The following is a 16,438-nucleotide window of genomic DNA, read 5'->3' as shown; positions in this document are numbered from 1 at the left end:
TTATCTCGAGATCTGCTGTGTGAGTGTTTGAACAAGTTCGAAACAATGAAAACAAAGCCTCTGTTCAGCATTCACACAGTAGGCAGTAGTTTGGTTTGATGGATCACAGAAAACATTGTGCTGAATCTGGCTTGGAGACGAGTTTTCCATTTTAGCATCCATAAACGTAAATCTCCAGTGCAGAAAACAAGGTCCTGATGAAATCTAACATGGGCTCTAACTGTACAGTTATAGTTTTAACGTGGCTTTAATGTGGGTAAAGGCTCACTGCTGATCTGAGAACATTAAGCCTACATGTGCACAGGACGCAAAGGTAATGATCACCCTCCTGCTGATGTGGGCTACAACCGGGAGAGTCTGGAGCATTACCACTACAGTTACTGACAGTTTTCTGAACAAACTAAAGTTCACTCTGTGTCTTTAAGCTTTCACACATGAAAAACACAACCTCAGCTTCAGGCCCAATAACATGAGAGAAGTCAGCTGTGAGCTTTGAGCACCATAAACAGCTAAAGGAGTGCTGAGCACTGGCAGCAGATATGAGCAAATATCACTTGTACCAGTTGGAAAAAGTTGTTTTTATTAGCTCACTAGGTAATAGTGTTTATGCCCTGGTTGTGGTGAAATCGACCGCTGAAGCACCAGTCACCCAAGCCTAGAGATATGTCGGTGACCACCTGGTAATCACCCCCTGCAGGGGACATATATATGTTTGTAGATAAGTCAACATCTCCCACCTGAATTACAGATGACTGGAACTGAACAACGCAATCACAGGGAGGATATTCCAATAACCACTCGCTAAACCAGGAAGGGAATATAACCTCCAGCTGCAGGTGGCACAGGGGGTAACTAGGCCTGTGTGACTGAGGCCTAAAATAAGGAAACGTGGTAACAAAGAGGCAGAGATGCTGGCCACACAGTGAACTTACACTAATGTCTTAACAGTTAGTGCGCACAGCACTACATCCTCAAAGAGACACAATCTTCCTTTTTATGCACAATTAGCACCTGACCTGTTTTACTGATGCGAACGGGCTAAAAATGGTTGAGTGATGCACACATTTTGATGATTTTTTTCTAATTTATAGCTCAAGTGGATAGGTACATAGCTTTTAAATGGAGTCTATGGTTGTATTGGAAGATATCTGGGGTTTAAAGTACTGAAATAAGAACAAATAAATAGAGGATTTGTGCTGATATACTTTCTATACAAAGAAAATAACCAAAGTCATGCATCGCTTAGAAAGAAGAAATGTTTTTACCTCATAGTCCAGCAGACCAAGACCTTGGCTGTGTTCCTAACTGAGTGAAATAATACGAGCTTTGTCAGGATGATTTAAAGTTCAGCTTATCTTGTTAAATAGCTGTGAGTTCAAAATAAATGTAATCATTATTTCTGAATCAAGCAGCGCTGTATCACATTATTAAAAATCTCAGTTGGACTCTGTGAGCGCTGAACTCTCCCTTACAATTTACATCTTAACTTGACCTCATGACTTTTTCCATCATGGTCTAGGAAATATGTTTAGGAAAAGATATCATAGGGAATGTTTGGACTCTACATCACACTGTGCCAGTATGCACCCAACAACCTGAAGCATCGGAAAAAAGGCATGGCACAGCAACTGGGGAGGCATCTGGAGCCTTTGGACAAGACTATTAAATTCCAGGCAAGCCCTCACAAGGTGCAGAGAAAGAAAGAGAGAGAGCAACAGCGCGAGAATAACACGCAAGGTTGAGAAGGAGAGAGACAGACGAGTGGAGCTAGACAGAATGGGAGAGAAATGGTGAAGACAGACAGAGAGACAGGCATGAGTCAGTCTCCCCTGCTCCTCCTAACCTTCCAGCCTTGCTCTCAGCTGGCTTACATTCCTGTCCGGTCTTGCTGCTCCTCATCTCCACCTCTCACTCTGGCTGTCTGCTGCTCTGTCCACTGCTGTGTTACTGTAAGTGCTTTGGAGAGCAGCTACTCCACTCCAAGAGTCCAAACATGGCTTAAAGTGGACATGTTCAGCTTTTCCTAATGTTCAGTCTTATGTTCTGCTCCACAGGTAGGCGTTCACGTTAAAAATGCCCAAGGTTTGGAAATATAATGTCAGTGTATGAACAAATGATACCCATGAGCCAAAAATCAGATTTAAAACGACTCAAATTACTCTTATTATTCTACTCTTGACTCTGTATGATGTCATAAAGAAGCACAGAAGCTCCTCCCATATTCTTTAAAAAATCTTCTGTTTGCCAGGGACAGCCAATCAGAGGCTTAGAAAATTTAAGAAGAAGTTTTATGCTAACATTTTTTATGACTCAATAAAAAAAATTGGATTTGAATTTCAGTGCACGGTGCCTGCAAAGTATTTTATCTGTTTTGAATTTATTATATTGGTTTGAAAGATATGTCAGGTGCTTGCTGATGTGTGTAAATTTGCTATATTAATAAACTAACTTGACTAAATGGCTCACACAGAGTATGAATTGAGGGAATTTTTGCCTCTAGGAAAAATGTTTCAAGCTGTAATCAAAGTGAGGTCATTGCAGTTAAACGCTGTGTGTTTAAACCTGTGGTTCACCAGGATGTAGCTCACTTCTATGGCGTTAAGCCTCTACAGGAGTATGCCTGATGTAGAACTCGTCCGTAAATTATGACCATGCTTGCAGGTCTCTGAGAGGACCATCTGCATGCAACCCCAATGTATATGTGCCGACAAACATGCACAAACATGCAAAAACTGAGAATGTGTAAGCAGACCTGCGTGCAGGCAGGTTTCATAACTAATGTTAAAGTACAAAAATATTCCATAAAGTGGAAAAAAGAAAAAGTGTCAGGAGCGTCAGGAGAAGCTAGCGGAATAATTTCAGCTGGTGATTCTGTTTTCACAACACAGAGTGATGCAGTTTATAAAAATAAATAAATAAATACGTGTCGCCCAGCACAGTGTTGAGTCTATTCACATTTTTGCAGAACCTTTTTATATGATGATGATGGTGATAATAAAATGCTATTTAATCACTCCACAGTCTTATAGTCTTTTGCAATACAGCCTAAGACCAGATTTTTGACAAAATATTTTCAAATTTCCTCTGTTCACATCTTTAAATAGACTTGTCTGCCACTGTAGCTTGTAAAATCTATACTTTGCATTTGGTTTGAACACCTCATATGCCCTTAAAACCAGATTCACTAGGGCCCACGTCCTCATTTTAGGTTTGAGAGAGTTTTAGTAGGTAAAGGTGAATGCTTGGACATGAACTGAGCTGCGGTTTGGGGAAGGCCTCGAAGGGAACGGCAACGGGTCACGGGCCTGGCAGCTTGCAGAACTGAGGGAACCTATATAGATGAGAACCGGAAGGAGCATGTTTTGAGGCGTGGTCCTGCTCCTTAAATTCCGATACATAATCTCCAATTAAGTCAGGCATATCCATGTGCTTCAAACAAGCAGGCTGTTCTGATAGTATGGTTTCACGTAAGATGAATATTATGAATATTATAGTTCAAACATGGAAAACATGGAAAGCAGGACCCTCTCAAAGGTCAGAGCACACATGAAAAATATGAAGCACGTTATTTAGCACTTCTGGGTTGCAAAGAAGCTTGCAGCAGCGGCAGCTTAAGCAGCTTAAATAGTGCACCCTGATATATCAGGTTTATCGAACTGAAGTGTCTCATAAGTCATCAGCCAAAACAACTGGAATGAGCTTTAAATGAGATCAGCTCTACTTAATGACACTCCAGAACTAATGCTATGCTCAAATTCACCCAACATTAGTGGTATTCATAACACAACAGAGCAACCACCTGATCTAGTCTAAATAAAATACATGTGATTAGCTAAACTCTCCCTTCACTGGCTAGATTCCCTAAAGACTAAAATCTGACTCCAGAGGAGGTACAGAGGTTTACCTCCCGCTTTCGCTCCAATGTGATGCAATGCTGAAAGCTTATTATGACTTTTTTTGTCAAATAATGCCAAAAACATTACCTATATTAAGATTTAAGGTTGTTTTGACTTACCATATTCTTAACAATTAACCTAAGTGATATCAGAAATTATGGGTAAAGTCACAAAAATAATACCCAAGAGGTAAAAGAAGCAATTTTTAATACTAACAATAACCCTCTATGAAAACTGGAAGGCTTCCTCCTCTCCCCTCTCTCGTGCTCTGAGTGTTTATTATTTCTCTCCAGTAACAATAATTCTGACCTCCAAGCCTCGCCAGGTATTGAAAATCAGATCATTTACAATATTTTGGAGCAAAAGAGCCTCATGTTAAACACAGACTTCCATTAAATGTTTGTTTTAAGAGTCCTTGTTATGATCTGGTTCTCTTCCAGCATTTAGTCACAGCAATTACGGAAAACCTCAAATATTAACAGTGGCTGTTGGGCGGTAATAAAAAAAACATTATCGGTTAATCTCAGGGGATCGGCACATCGCGGCTGTGTGCAAAAGCTGACACAGAAATCGTGTGCACCTTTAAACAGCCATGCAGTTTATTTTAAAGACTCTACGTTAGCTATACAGACCAGAATGAAGATAAGCTGGAATACAAATGTGCATTAATAAATGCTAATTAAGCTGAAAATTGGAGATTTTGTCAGGTGAGTCTGATGTTTTACCACCGAAAGTCACTTTTCATACAGAGATTAAGTTTTGCTTTTTAGCCAAAGGAACTTAAAATAATCAATGCTTCAGATATGTACGATCCAAGTCTGTGTAAAATGATAAGTCATGAAATTAGCATCAAGTCTACTGAGCTTTTTAGCCTGTTTTAGTTGATGGGGGGTTTTTTTACCTTGATGGCTGCCTGCACAAGTCTAACCACCAGCAGAAGCAATACAATGCTGATGATACACCACAGACTGCTCTTTGTGTCTGACATCTGATAGTTTATGCTGCCATTATATACCCCAACGATTCAGGCTCCAGTTACACCGCTAACCCATCAATGTGTTTACCCTATCACATGGTATCCATCACTCACACTGGCAATTGCTTTAATTACATAGAACATGCTCAATTTTTCATCTCTAATGGTTACTCTACCTCCATGCACCATGATGTCTCCCATTGGCTGGTGAAATCTCTCTGAGGATTTTTGCTGCCACTGTGTTGGTGTTTTTAAACTATGTGTAATAAACGAGGGGTAAATCTGGGGGTAGAGACCTGTCAATTACAGACAGACCAACCCTAAAGCACACACAGCTTTATAGTCCTTTTTGACTCTAATGGAGACCATAATTTACTAAACGAACATCGTGTTTTATTAAATGAGACTTGAAACTAGTAATTGAGACTATATACTCACAAGGAAAGTATTTACTGAGGTCATAAATCAACAGAGAACATTTTCCCATAGACTTCGTTACCGCCTGACTTCTCGTTGCTACCTGTGTGGTTTAATTCAAAAATAAAGTGTCTACACTCTGTGTTTGAGGGGGCTTTTTTATCTGAAAAACAAAGAAAAACAGCTTTTCTCATGGAAACAGATGAAAGAGACAAACAAGCAGAGAAAAAGGTGCATGTGTTGTGGCCCATTAATCATGCATCATGTGACTGGAGGAGAAAAAAACTGGATGGGAAACTCTCTGAGCCGGAGGACTACTTGACTAAGACACGAACTCCAGTTGCTCCACTGGAGCAGCGCAGAAGAAAATTGTTTTTACTGGGCAGCTACCAGCATGTCAATTAGTCAAAGAGACTCTAGAAGTGAAGTATGATTCAAAATTTCCCCTTTGAAAAATAACTGTTAAAATAAACTGTGAGTCATGGGCAGAGCTTTCTGCGTGTGCATTTTTCTTACTGTAGATGTATTTTTAAGCAAAAACTTTCCCCCTGATATCAGTCAGGAAAACTGGGACAAAGAGTTAACTGACTCCTATGTAACTGTGTGCTATGGGAGGTGGGACAAACTGCTAACAAAAAAGGAAGAATGTATGCAAAACCTCAAGGCTCTGCATCGATTTATAGTTTTGAGGTAAAGTCATGTTCTAATGGGAACAATATTATAAGCCAAATGAGGGGGAGAATAAATCCATCTGAGGGCCAGCTGGGCGTTTCATGTCAAAGAGGTGCAAGCTGGGATTAATCCTGTCCCATTTTATAAACTGTCAAATTCCAAAAAAACTAACAAAAATAGAGTCGACTCAGACGACACGCAGCTGCACTATGTGAAGGAGCTGAAAGGAACAGGAGGTGAAAGGTAAACGCTAAGAAAAGCTGTTTCCATGGCACCAAGGAGTATGATTTGTTTATTTCCAGCCTCTGTCTTCAGTTTTGGATAAAAGATTATAATCTTAAGCATCTTTGGAAGGCTCATCATTCCTCTCTAAAAGCAGTAAATCCGCCTGTGCTCGAATCTACAAAACTTCAGAAAAACATCTTCAGTTTGCTTCCTGTCTTTGTTGTTTATTGCCTCTGAGTGCACCATGGTCCATTTCTATCTCTGAGTTTATGTCTGTTTTTCATTCCTTTCCCTGTAAGGCTGCACAGATCTGACGAGGAGTTCAACAGGAGGCAGGCTGCGTTAACTTTGCAGAGCTCGCAGGGGTCAAAAAATGTGCACACTCCCACACTCCCGGGCACCGCAATGACTTTAAAGAGACACTTCATTCTATCAGAATAAAGTCTGATTCATTCCCATTCTTTAAGCCGGAACGACAGCTTGGACCCATTAAGTTTTAATCATCCCCAAATCCTTTGTGATTTAAAGGTGCAATTAGATTTTCATAGTTTTTAAAGTCCCCTAGCACCAAGTAAATCATCACTCCATGTCTGCAGGCACCTGCCAGGGATCAGAACCGGTGACTCAATGAGCCACTGAGCCAACTACTTGGACTTCTGGGCTCAGTTTGTCCCGAAAACAACAAAGATTTCCTTCAACTGAAGCTTCACTCATGTAGCTCTTATTTATAAGAACATCTGTTTCCCATTAATAGTTAACCCTGTGAAGCCTTTTTTATTTTTTGTTTGTTTGTTTTTTCAGTTTTCACACTGTTACTGGAGATCTATGGCACAGCATCAGGCTCAGCTAACTGAACCGTTTCCTGTTCAGCTTTAGCCTTGGCACTACAGTTCCCAAGATGCTTTGGCTCAGGCAGACAGGAAGTTTAATGCTACCACAGAGTTTTTAGTATTTGCTGGTTCTTCTTGTGTTCATATTTGTTTTCATTTGGTTTTTAACTAGGAAGCACATACAATGACGTTCATCCCATAGTGGAAAAAGATGCCATATACCAGATTTAGCTAATTTACCTCTGCAGTCTGTGGGTACATACACCCAATATTAAATGGGGCTAATGATCTTTTTTCTTTGGTGCCCAGCTTTTAAACCCGCTACAAACTACTCTTCCTTTGATGCAGCAGAGTCTAAAAGTGTACAACTGATATTAAAAAGGTTATTGTCCATTAACTTTTTATTAACGATAGTTTATGCTTTTTTATGTTTTTGTTGCATATGTCGATAACCACACTTGCCTTCTTTGGTAGTGCCCACAGTCTGTAGCGGCGTTCCGGGGCCGGACGGATATTCGGGAGTGACGGTGACGCGGTAGGTGGTTTGAGGCCGAAGCTCGTGGAGCACGGTGGTTATCTCCCTGCCAGTGGTGGTCGTCTCCATCCTCCGGCTCTCATCGTCAACCGGTTCATAGTTGAGTCGGTAGCGAATGACTGGTCCGGGAGCTGCTAGCCATGACACTCTGAAGCTGTCTGTTGTCTCTTCAGATACTCTGAGGTTGCTAACTGGGCCTTGTTCTGTGACACAAGTGAATCAGACACCCTCAGCTTTAACTGCATATCTTTACTCATTCATGCTGCCACTGTCCAAAACCTGAGCCTATTGTTCTGCGGTAACCTGCAGCAACCAACGTTGTGAATCAATCAATACACCTTCCAGTTCAATATTACACTTAATCACTTAATTTGTTCTATCACAAGTTTGGTCTTGGTATTAAAAACAGGTTTATATCTGTACTACACCTTTATGTTGATTAACAAAATATCTTAGCAGTGTGGAAAAAGAAAAGCATAAATAAATTGTTTATGACAGTATAAATACCTTCTAGCGTGGTCTGATAGCCAGTCACAGGCAAGCTTTCCCCTTTCTCGTAGTGGGCGTAGATGTTGACTTCGTAGCGAGTGTAAGGGTTGAGGTAGGGCAGGAAGGCAGTGAGGGAGTCTCCGGGCACAGACATGGACACAAAATGCCCGTCGGGGTCATCTGCCGGCCTGAACTGAACCAGGTAGGACTCAACATTGGTGGCGTCCGTCTTCCATGAGGTCCTAAAGCTTCTGGAGCCGATCTCTGAGAAGGTCAGGTCCTTTGGCGAGATCAGTTCTGGAGGAGGAAGAAGATTTTTTTTTACTTAACAGGGTTCAGCAGCTAGTTCCTTTTTTGGCATAAAGAGTGTCTTCATTACGAATTAAGGAGAAGAAGAAGATGGTTAAATAATTAAAATAAAACAATACAGCACATTGCTCTGAGAAAAAAGATGATTATTCTCTGAAAGAAAATTATTTTATATGTAAACTCAGACGAGAATGGTAAAATCATCAATAAACTGTAATCACGCATTACCAGCCTTAACCTCAACCTTAACATTTGAGGTTAAGGCTGGTAACATCACCCCAATTCTGAGGCTATCCTCGCACTGGGAGGTGGATTTTCTTAAACTTCTATATAATCTGACTTCTTTCTTTAACCAGAGGAGCTGCTCCCTGCTGGTAATTGAGAAGAATGCAAGTTTAAGGTTTTCAGACCTGGAAGGTAAGCCAATATTTTATGTAAAGTCTTTCCAAAATAACCATATTAAGTAATGCCAGCATTGCATTAGATTACATTTTGGTAAGTTTGAAGGATTGCTGAGCAGTTCTGAAATGATGATCATGTTACAGAAGAACAATTCATTTTACTAGAAAGAGTAAAATGTTACATCAAAGTCAGGGTAAAGGTGTTATCTTAGGTTATTAGAATGAAAATGTAAAGTATTCAAATCATCATACAAAACTGTTTGTATGGTATCCATCTCTGTGGAAATTCTTTATAGCATTTTTAAATCTTGATAACTTTTTTTTATCATGATTTGTGCTTTATCAGAAGTTAAAATGCAATTAGGTGTTTAATTCCAAAAACTAAACTGACTGACTAAATGTGGAACAACTGAGATATTTACAGGTGGTTTGACATCTGTTTTCAAAATACATCATCAGAAGAAATACATTCCTTGTCTGGCTCTGACATTAAACTGGGCTGACAAAATATGTGTCTGACATCTTTGATATAGTGAGAAAAACAGCATCTTTCTCCAAATCTGGCTGTTAGTTAAAGGTGATTCATAGTCACATGCTGCATCTGCTAAATCAGCCCCAGATGTGATTACCTATGAGTGTCCCCTGTCGTGAAAAGGGTCCCTTAGGAGTCCTGTTGTTGCAGATTTCAAAGTCCACACTCGGTGAGCTGCCTGAGATTTTGTTTTCCCACTAGGTCATTTGAGATTAGACCCACCACAAGCAACCCTGACTAATTTATTCATTGAAGTTTGCAACTTATCTCCCTGGTATTGATTTTTCAGACACAATGAACACATTACTTCAAGCAGCTGGCCAACAGGCTCAGATTTGCATCATCAATCAGCTCAGTCTTTCTAGTGGAAAAACTAAAGCAGTTCTACAATTCGTATTCTCTGGAAGCTCTCTTTTTTTCTTCCTGTCTAAGGCTGTTATCCATATGCATAAACCATCATCCGAAATAGACAAAAGTAGAAGAGAAAGCTGACCTACAAGGCAGTGCCATCATTCAGGATCGGGAGGGCTGAGACCCGCTACCAGAGCTCTTTAAGTTGGGCTCCTGCACATTCTCTTTGTTGACATAAAGTCATTATTATATAAGGATTATATAATTGGCAATCAAAGCTGGTGTGAGTCACATTTAATACTGCCAGACGTGGAAGCTCGTTTTGGCAAACACTGAGCGATTGTTATTGCCCTTTTCTAAGAGGATGAAACAGCATTTGTGATTTAACATCTTTGGTGTTTAAACCCGACTACCAGACGTTTTGGGGTGGGTGATGACTTCAGTGCAAAGAACTGCACTTAAAGGTTTGTTTATGTGACAGACAACACACCTGACAGCTTGCATAGACTTTGTGTGGTAACACACTGAGTCATCTGCTGCTCTGGCTCAGTTTAAACAAATGCAAATACATCTCTGCAAAGGACTATTTGACCCATTTACACATGCAGAAACTCTCCCTGTCCTTGAAAGATCAAAAGGTGGGCATGTGTTTTACACATTGAGGCAAAAAAAAAAAAATGGTTTTAGCTAATAAAGACATGCTCAGAAAAGGGACATGAAAGTAATCATGTCCATGTGGATGGCTGATGGTACAGTTATGTACTCTCATCGACCTCACAGGGGGGTAAAGTTGCAACCGACTGCTGCTGTGGTTAATTGTTAAAATGTTGATTTCTTGACTGCACGTGTAACAATAACATTAGTTAACTGGTAGATTTAGAACTTGAGCTGAAATTTTAAAGAAAAGATTTCTAATTATTGTACTAAACCCATGGGTTGATCAAAAGCATTGGCATTGTTTCTAGCACTGTATGCAAATAAATGAAAGCAGCTTCAGTTGTTTGGTGGTTAGGAGGAGGAAGCTGTTGTTTGGTGTGGAAAACCTTGAAAAACTAACAACATGTGTTGAACTTGTTTAAAACAAATAAAGTGAGAAAGCAAGATAAATCTCCGAAATTAACCCCAAAATAGAGACCAACAGGATGCTGGACTTGTTTATAGTTTTTGAGGTTGTACTTCTTTTTCATTATTGTGTGAACACTGAAAACTATACTTGCTGAACAAATGGAAATGTTTGAAAGCAAGTTGTATAATTAATATATATATATATATATATATATATATATATATATATATATATATATATATATATATATATATACATACATACATACATACATACATACATACATACATACATACATACATACATACATACATACACATATATATATATATATATATATATATATATATATATATATATATATATATATATATATATATATATATATATATATATATATATATATATATATATATATATATATATATAAAACTAATAAACTGTGGGCTGTTTCATACTCCATGGTTGGTTCTGTTGAGCTACCTCGTGCCAACAATTAAGCAATGTTTATTCATAAAGTCCTCTGAATGTAATTTAGCAAATGTAAAACGGAATAAACGGATAAAGATCTGTTTCTATCCATCAACATAAAAAATACCATTGTCTGCAAAGGAAATCTGAATTCAGAATTCATCTAAAACAGTATAAAACTTGTGTGAAAAAAGTTTTCGGGGTTTTTAAAAAATATATTTTTGTATATTTTGCACTGAGCGTTTTAGCTTTTGCACTGTATTCAAATGTGACAGGGGCTGATCTGATCTGAATGAAGGTGTTCAACTCATGAATCCTGAGAACTGAATCCTCCAGTGTAACTGAGAAGCCAAAGAGGTAAAAATGCGCTGAAATCAATCATAAAGCAGTACATTTGTTGCAGACTGGTAATTTCAAGACCGAGATCAACAGTGAATGGTTCAAACCTTCAAACTTAGTTTTCACAGAATTATAATGTTGATGCTGGAGTATTGGTATACAGTTCATAGGGTATACTACAGCTTGGCATTAAAAGAAATCCTATAAGTATGATGCTGAATAGCCTTAATATGCTCTTGATTTCTGGCTGTAATTGAAAAAAGAAAACTTATGCAAACAAAAGTAAGTTCCTTGACTTCACGATGTACGTCTTGGACATTGCCTAGATGTCCTTTTCAGACTTTCTATTGAAAAAAATTTGTGTCCAGTCACTGTTTTATACTATCCATTATTATAGATTATAAAAAATGAAATAAAGCAGATATCCTCAATCGAAAGAAGAGTAAGAATGTCAAACCTCCAATTTCTGACTGTTTCCCATTCCAATTAACTTTCTGAATTTATTCTAAACTGCAAGTTTATCATGCAGATAAAAGAGGACAAAAGTTCACATTACTTAAAAAGTCATCAGTTGCCAAATTAATTAAATTACAAAGACTTCTGTGGTGTTTTGTTGTTGTTTGTTGTTTCAACCATGTTCATGTTTGATAGGGATTCAGTGTGCAAAACTGATTAACATCCAGCATTACAGTTAAAGCTAGGATGTACACAACTACATAAAGCAACCTGAATTAGATTAAAATGAGCATTGCTTTCTTTTTTTACATAAATAACACAGTCCAAATAAAGGCTGAATTAAAAATAATATATGTATCCATCAAAAGAAAAAATGAAATCTTATGGAACTCTATAACCCTAAACACAAAACACAAGCACATTGGTCAAACAAAGCCCAGCATAGCACAATGTCATCTGCATAGAGGATTATAACCACATTACTTACGTCTCTGGAGGATGTTGCGGAGTTCCTGTTCAATCCGGAGGCAGATGGACTGAATGAGTTCTTTGGAAATCCTCTGGAAGGCATCAAAGTCTTCTACAGTGTACACATGGGTCTCTGCAGGTGGATTAGCAATGGCCTCAAGCTCACTTCGCACAGCATCCTTAACACCCACAGCAAAAATCTCCACATCAGCATTTCTCAGCCTGGTGGCCGGCTCTTGGAAGGCATCGGATGACTTTCCATCAGTGATGAGGATGGTGACACGAGGAACATTGGCACGCGCTCCTCTGGCAGCCTGGAATATCTTCTCCTTGACATAAGTCATGGCCCTGCCGGTGTTGGTGGAGCCGCCACGGTATGGGAAATTTCGCACAGCCTTGACCACGGCATTTAGATCGTGGTGAGTGTTCAGGTAGAACTCAGGGTGAGGATCCCTGCTGTACTGGACCAAGCTGATCTGAACTTTGTCAGGCCCAATGTCAAAAGTATTGACCAACACCTCTAGGAATGCTTTTACTTTGGCAAAATTTGCCAGACCAATGCTATAGGATCCATCAACCAGAAGGACAACATCAGCCTGCACATCCACACCAAGGGAACATTCTGGATAGACAGAAAAAAAAGTACAAAGTTGACTGTTAAATTCTTTACAATAAAGGTGTTTATTCTTGTATAAAGTTGATATTGAGCTAAAGAATGGTGGTGTTGAGAAAGTCTTAATAGCATGTGCTAGTCCTCTAAAGATAATACAACATTTGAACAACATGTTACAAGAGTGCTCATAGTCAAGTGAAAACTATAATTGATTAGAATTTGGCTGGTTTTTCTAGTCAAATAGGCAGCAGTGCACAGTTTCCAGTGTGGCTGCAAGTCACACTGAGGCCCCCTGAGGTCTAATCAGGCATAATACTAGCTCTAACTCTATCCCTGTGCTATCAGAATTTGGTTTTTTTAATTGCTTTCCAAAGTCTTGGCAATCATTGGAGAAAAATAAGGAAGTATTCTAACTAACAAGCATTGAAATCTATGAACATTTATTCCAAGAATCACTTTTTTTTGTTTTTAAGATATAAAATTAGTCTTCAGGACTAGAGCTAGAAGTGATGACTTAGACATCACTGGTTTAAATTTAGTAAGCTTTTTTATGGACCTGTTCCCAAAACTTTTTGATTGTCACCTGCAATTTGTTTAGTCTGACATGTGAGCTGATACAATGTTTCCAGGTTTCTTTGCATTATTTACAGCAGAGCGCTGAGTCAGTACAGTTTGCCAGAGCCTGCCAATTAAACCACTGATTCACTTACAGACATTTTATTCATTAATCTATGCCGGTAGTCAAAGAGAAGTCTCTCTATAAACTTTTACTTTCATTGTTTAGTACTCACCCAGTGAAACTCTAACTGGCAGAGTCTTCTGCATGGCCGTGATGGGCTCGCTGGGTGTCAATCCCTTCAAGGCAAACAGAACGATTTGGTACTCTGTATCTGCCGAGAGACCTCGGACCACCACCGAGGTCTGGCCTGCGCCCACGTACAGTTCCTGACGCATGCTGCCAGCCATCATGGGGATCAGCTGAATCTTGTATCCGGAAACATCTCCAATAGAGGGGTCCCACATCAACCGCATGGACTTTGAGATTACCTCCTGGACCTGGAGATTGGAGGCTGGCTCAACAACTGCAAAAATAAGAGATGGAATCACAATTATAATGTCATATATTTGGAAAAATTAAATAAAAAATAAGAGACAAAAAATAAGAGTGTATACTGCAATCTACATCAAACTACAGTTTCAACCATATTAAAGGGTAAAAACAAAGGTACAAATGGCAAGAGAATGTTTTTTAACAACTCAGACTAGGCATGAAAGTATTAGTTTTAAAGATGTCTCACATTCGTCTCCACTGACTACCACATTGAGCTGATCTTCTACACCAGCGCACATCCGAGTAATGAGCTGTTTTTGCACGTTCTTTATCATGTCGAAGGTGGCCACACTGTAGATGTGACTGCTGTAAGGGGTAGAGGCCATTAGCCTCATCTCCTCTTCATCTGCCTGTTGGATACCTACGGGGGGAAAAGACAAACCACAAACTCAAAGCTGTGGTAAAAGCAGAGTGGATGGTTCTTCATGAACATGTGGAAATTGTTGTGGTTTTCAATGCCGGCCAAATTTAGAGATGATTCCTCATTTTGAGCTAAGCTGAGGCGACACCACTGAATTCTTAGCCATCCTTGAAAACTCACTGGCATTGGTTGACGCGGTAACGGGTGCATTTGCTCCAGGTCTGTAAATACTGGATGAAATGAACAATCTGTAACAAAGTTAAACGAGCATTTACTTTCCACGTTTGCATATTAAATGCTCTCTTTTCTGTTCCACATTGGTTGGAAAGTCTGACAACATGGGCAGTAAATATGAAAAGGGTTTATGGTGCTATACTCCTCTGTAAAACTTTGACACTGTTGGAAGAGTTGTATCCATGCATAGATTTAAGTTTGACTAAGACAGCTGGTATCCTGTGAACTTTCTTATTGAGAGAGGTACTTACTAAAAAAATATTTTTATTGCTTTTAGACAGGGTCAACTATGATATGGGTTAAAGTTCTTTCATAAGTGCCTATTTGCTGGGGCTGGGGTTTAAACCCAACAACTTTTTGATTAGAGGCACTGAGTAATTACCATTCCTTCCTGCACCATTCAGTGTTTCTATAAAACACGTGACCTTAGACCCACAAAAGTTAAGAACTCATATTTGCCAAAAGAAGCCATGTCACTGTAAGCTTTGCCTTAAGACAACTCCACCAAACTCCACCTTTAAGAATCCTTTTAAAGCTGGGATAACCTCCAAAAACATGATGGCTAGCACGATAAATTGTCTCTAGGGAACGTAGCAGGAAGGTTACAGTGGTCCTCTGACAAAAACTAAAAACCATTAGTGTCTCGCTAAGCAGTTTTCTATCATTGATCTGTTTCCACTGACTGCAAAAGATGAGCTATAAGTCCTGAACCACCAGGCCTCTTTAACTCCATAGCAACATCCCAGTGGTGTTTCTTCGTCTGAGTTTGTGGAAAGTCTGAGCGAAACTGGAGCATAAACACACATAAAACCTGCTATCACTTGCTTGTAGGTTAACGATGTAGGAATTTAACCTTCTTCCATTACTACGTCACCACAGGTTGCTTTTGTTACAAACCCCTGCTAAAAGCATTAAATACGAATGGAAAATGTAATGTGGAGTGCAATAAAATTGCTCTGGCTGCATACCGAGGACAAAGATCTCCACCCCCGTGCTCCGGAGCTGCTTGGCATAGCTCGCCACTGGATCCTCAGATTTGCCATCTGTGATGATCACCAGCACTTTGGGGAGACCGTTTCTGGCGCCGGACGCCTCACTGAAAACATTTCTCAAAACGTAGTCCAGAGCGTCACCTGGACCAATGAGAGAGAGAAGAGTTTTACTTCATTGGGTGTTCTTAGATTTAAATTGTAGAATGATGAGGAGAAAAACAACTATTTGATTCAGGAAATCTTTTTGTAGACCAAAACTCAAACTCAGCAATAAACCGAGCAGCAAAATCAGAGATATCACAGAAGGATGAAACACAGCACATAATCATGATGAGAAATCCACCAGCAAACTTTTTGACATTTAATTCTCTGAGGTACCTTCATTGATCATGCGCTCCTTCAAGTTTGATATAAACTCCATTTTTTCTTTCTCTTTTCTTGACGAAATTTTATATTACTTGTAATTTTCTTGATCTGTCTTCTGAACATTTCATATGTGGTCTGTTTCAAAATTTGAGGATTTAAAATGAGCATGGTCTTAGCAGGAATGGTTCAAATTCAGTAGCACTCCTGGCATTTCTCATTTCATCTTGCGTGCACTATTCAGGCACTACTTCACTCTGCATACAGTTACTGTGAGCTACTTTGCAGCCCACCTCTAATCCAGCTCTTCCATTTCATGCTGTATCTGAAT

At 39.3% G+C, this 16,438-nt stretch overlaps 1 protein-coding gene across 1 annotated transcript in view; it reads right to left on the bottom strand.

The window, feature by feature from the left end:
* Nucleotides 1–16,438, bottom strand: part of col12a1b (collagen, type XII, alpha 1b) — a 152,607-nt gene that overhangs the window by 124,470 nt on the left and 11,699 nt on the right. Inside the window, exons 6-11 of the mRNA XM_085432637.1 lie at nucleotides 15,721–15,885; nucleotides 14,345–14,518; nucleotides 13,838–14,128; nucleotides 12,453–13,055; nucleotides 8,059–8,337; nucleotides 7,479–7,754 (exon numbers count right to left, since the gene is read on the bottom strand). Of these exons, the coding sequence (XP_085288763.1) occupies nucleotides 7,479–7,754; nucleotides 8,059–8,337; nucleotides 12,453–13,055; nucleotides 13,838–14,128; nucleotides 14,345–14,518; nucleotides 15,721–15,885 (1,788 nt within the window). The remainder of the gene's footprint in view (nucleotides 1–7,478; nucleotides 7,755–8,058; nucleotides 8,338–12,452; nucleotides 13,056–13,837; nucleotides 14,129–14,344; nucleotides 14,519–15,720; nucleotides 15,886–16,438) is intronic.

Source organism: Copadichromis virginalis, linkage group LG15, assembly GCF_057382275.1.
Source record: "Copadichromis virginalis isolate Kocher_CV1m ecotype Utaka linkage group LG15, C_Virginalis_male_GT1.1, whole genome shotgun sequence".
Classification (NCBI taxonomy): Eukaryota; Metazoa; Chordata; class Actinopteri; order Cichliformes; family Cichlidae; genus Copadichromis; species Copadichromis virginalis.
The sequence above is the reverse complement of the archived record's forward strand: the minus strand, read 5'-3'. Positions and strand labels throughout refer to the sequence as shown.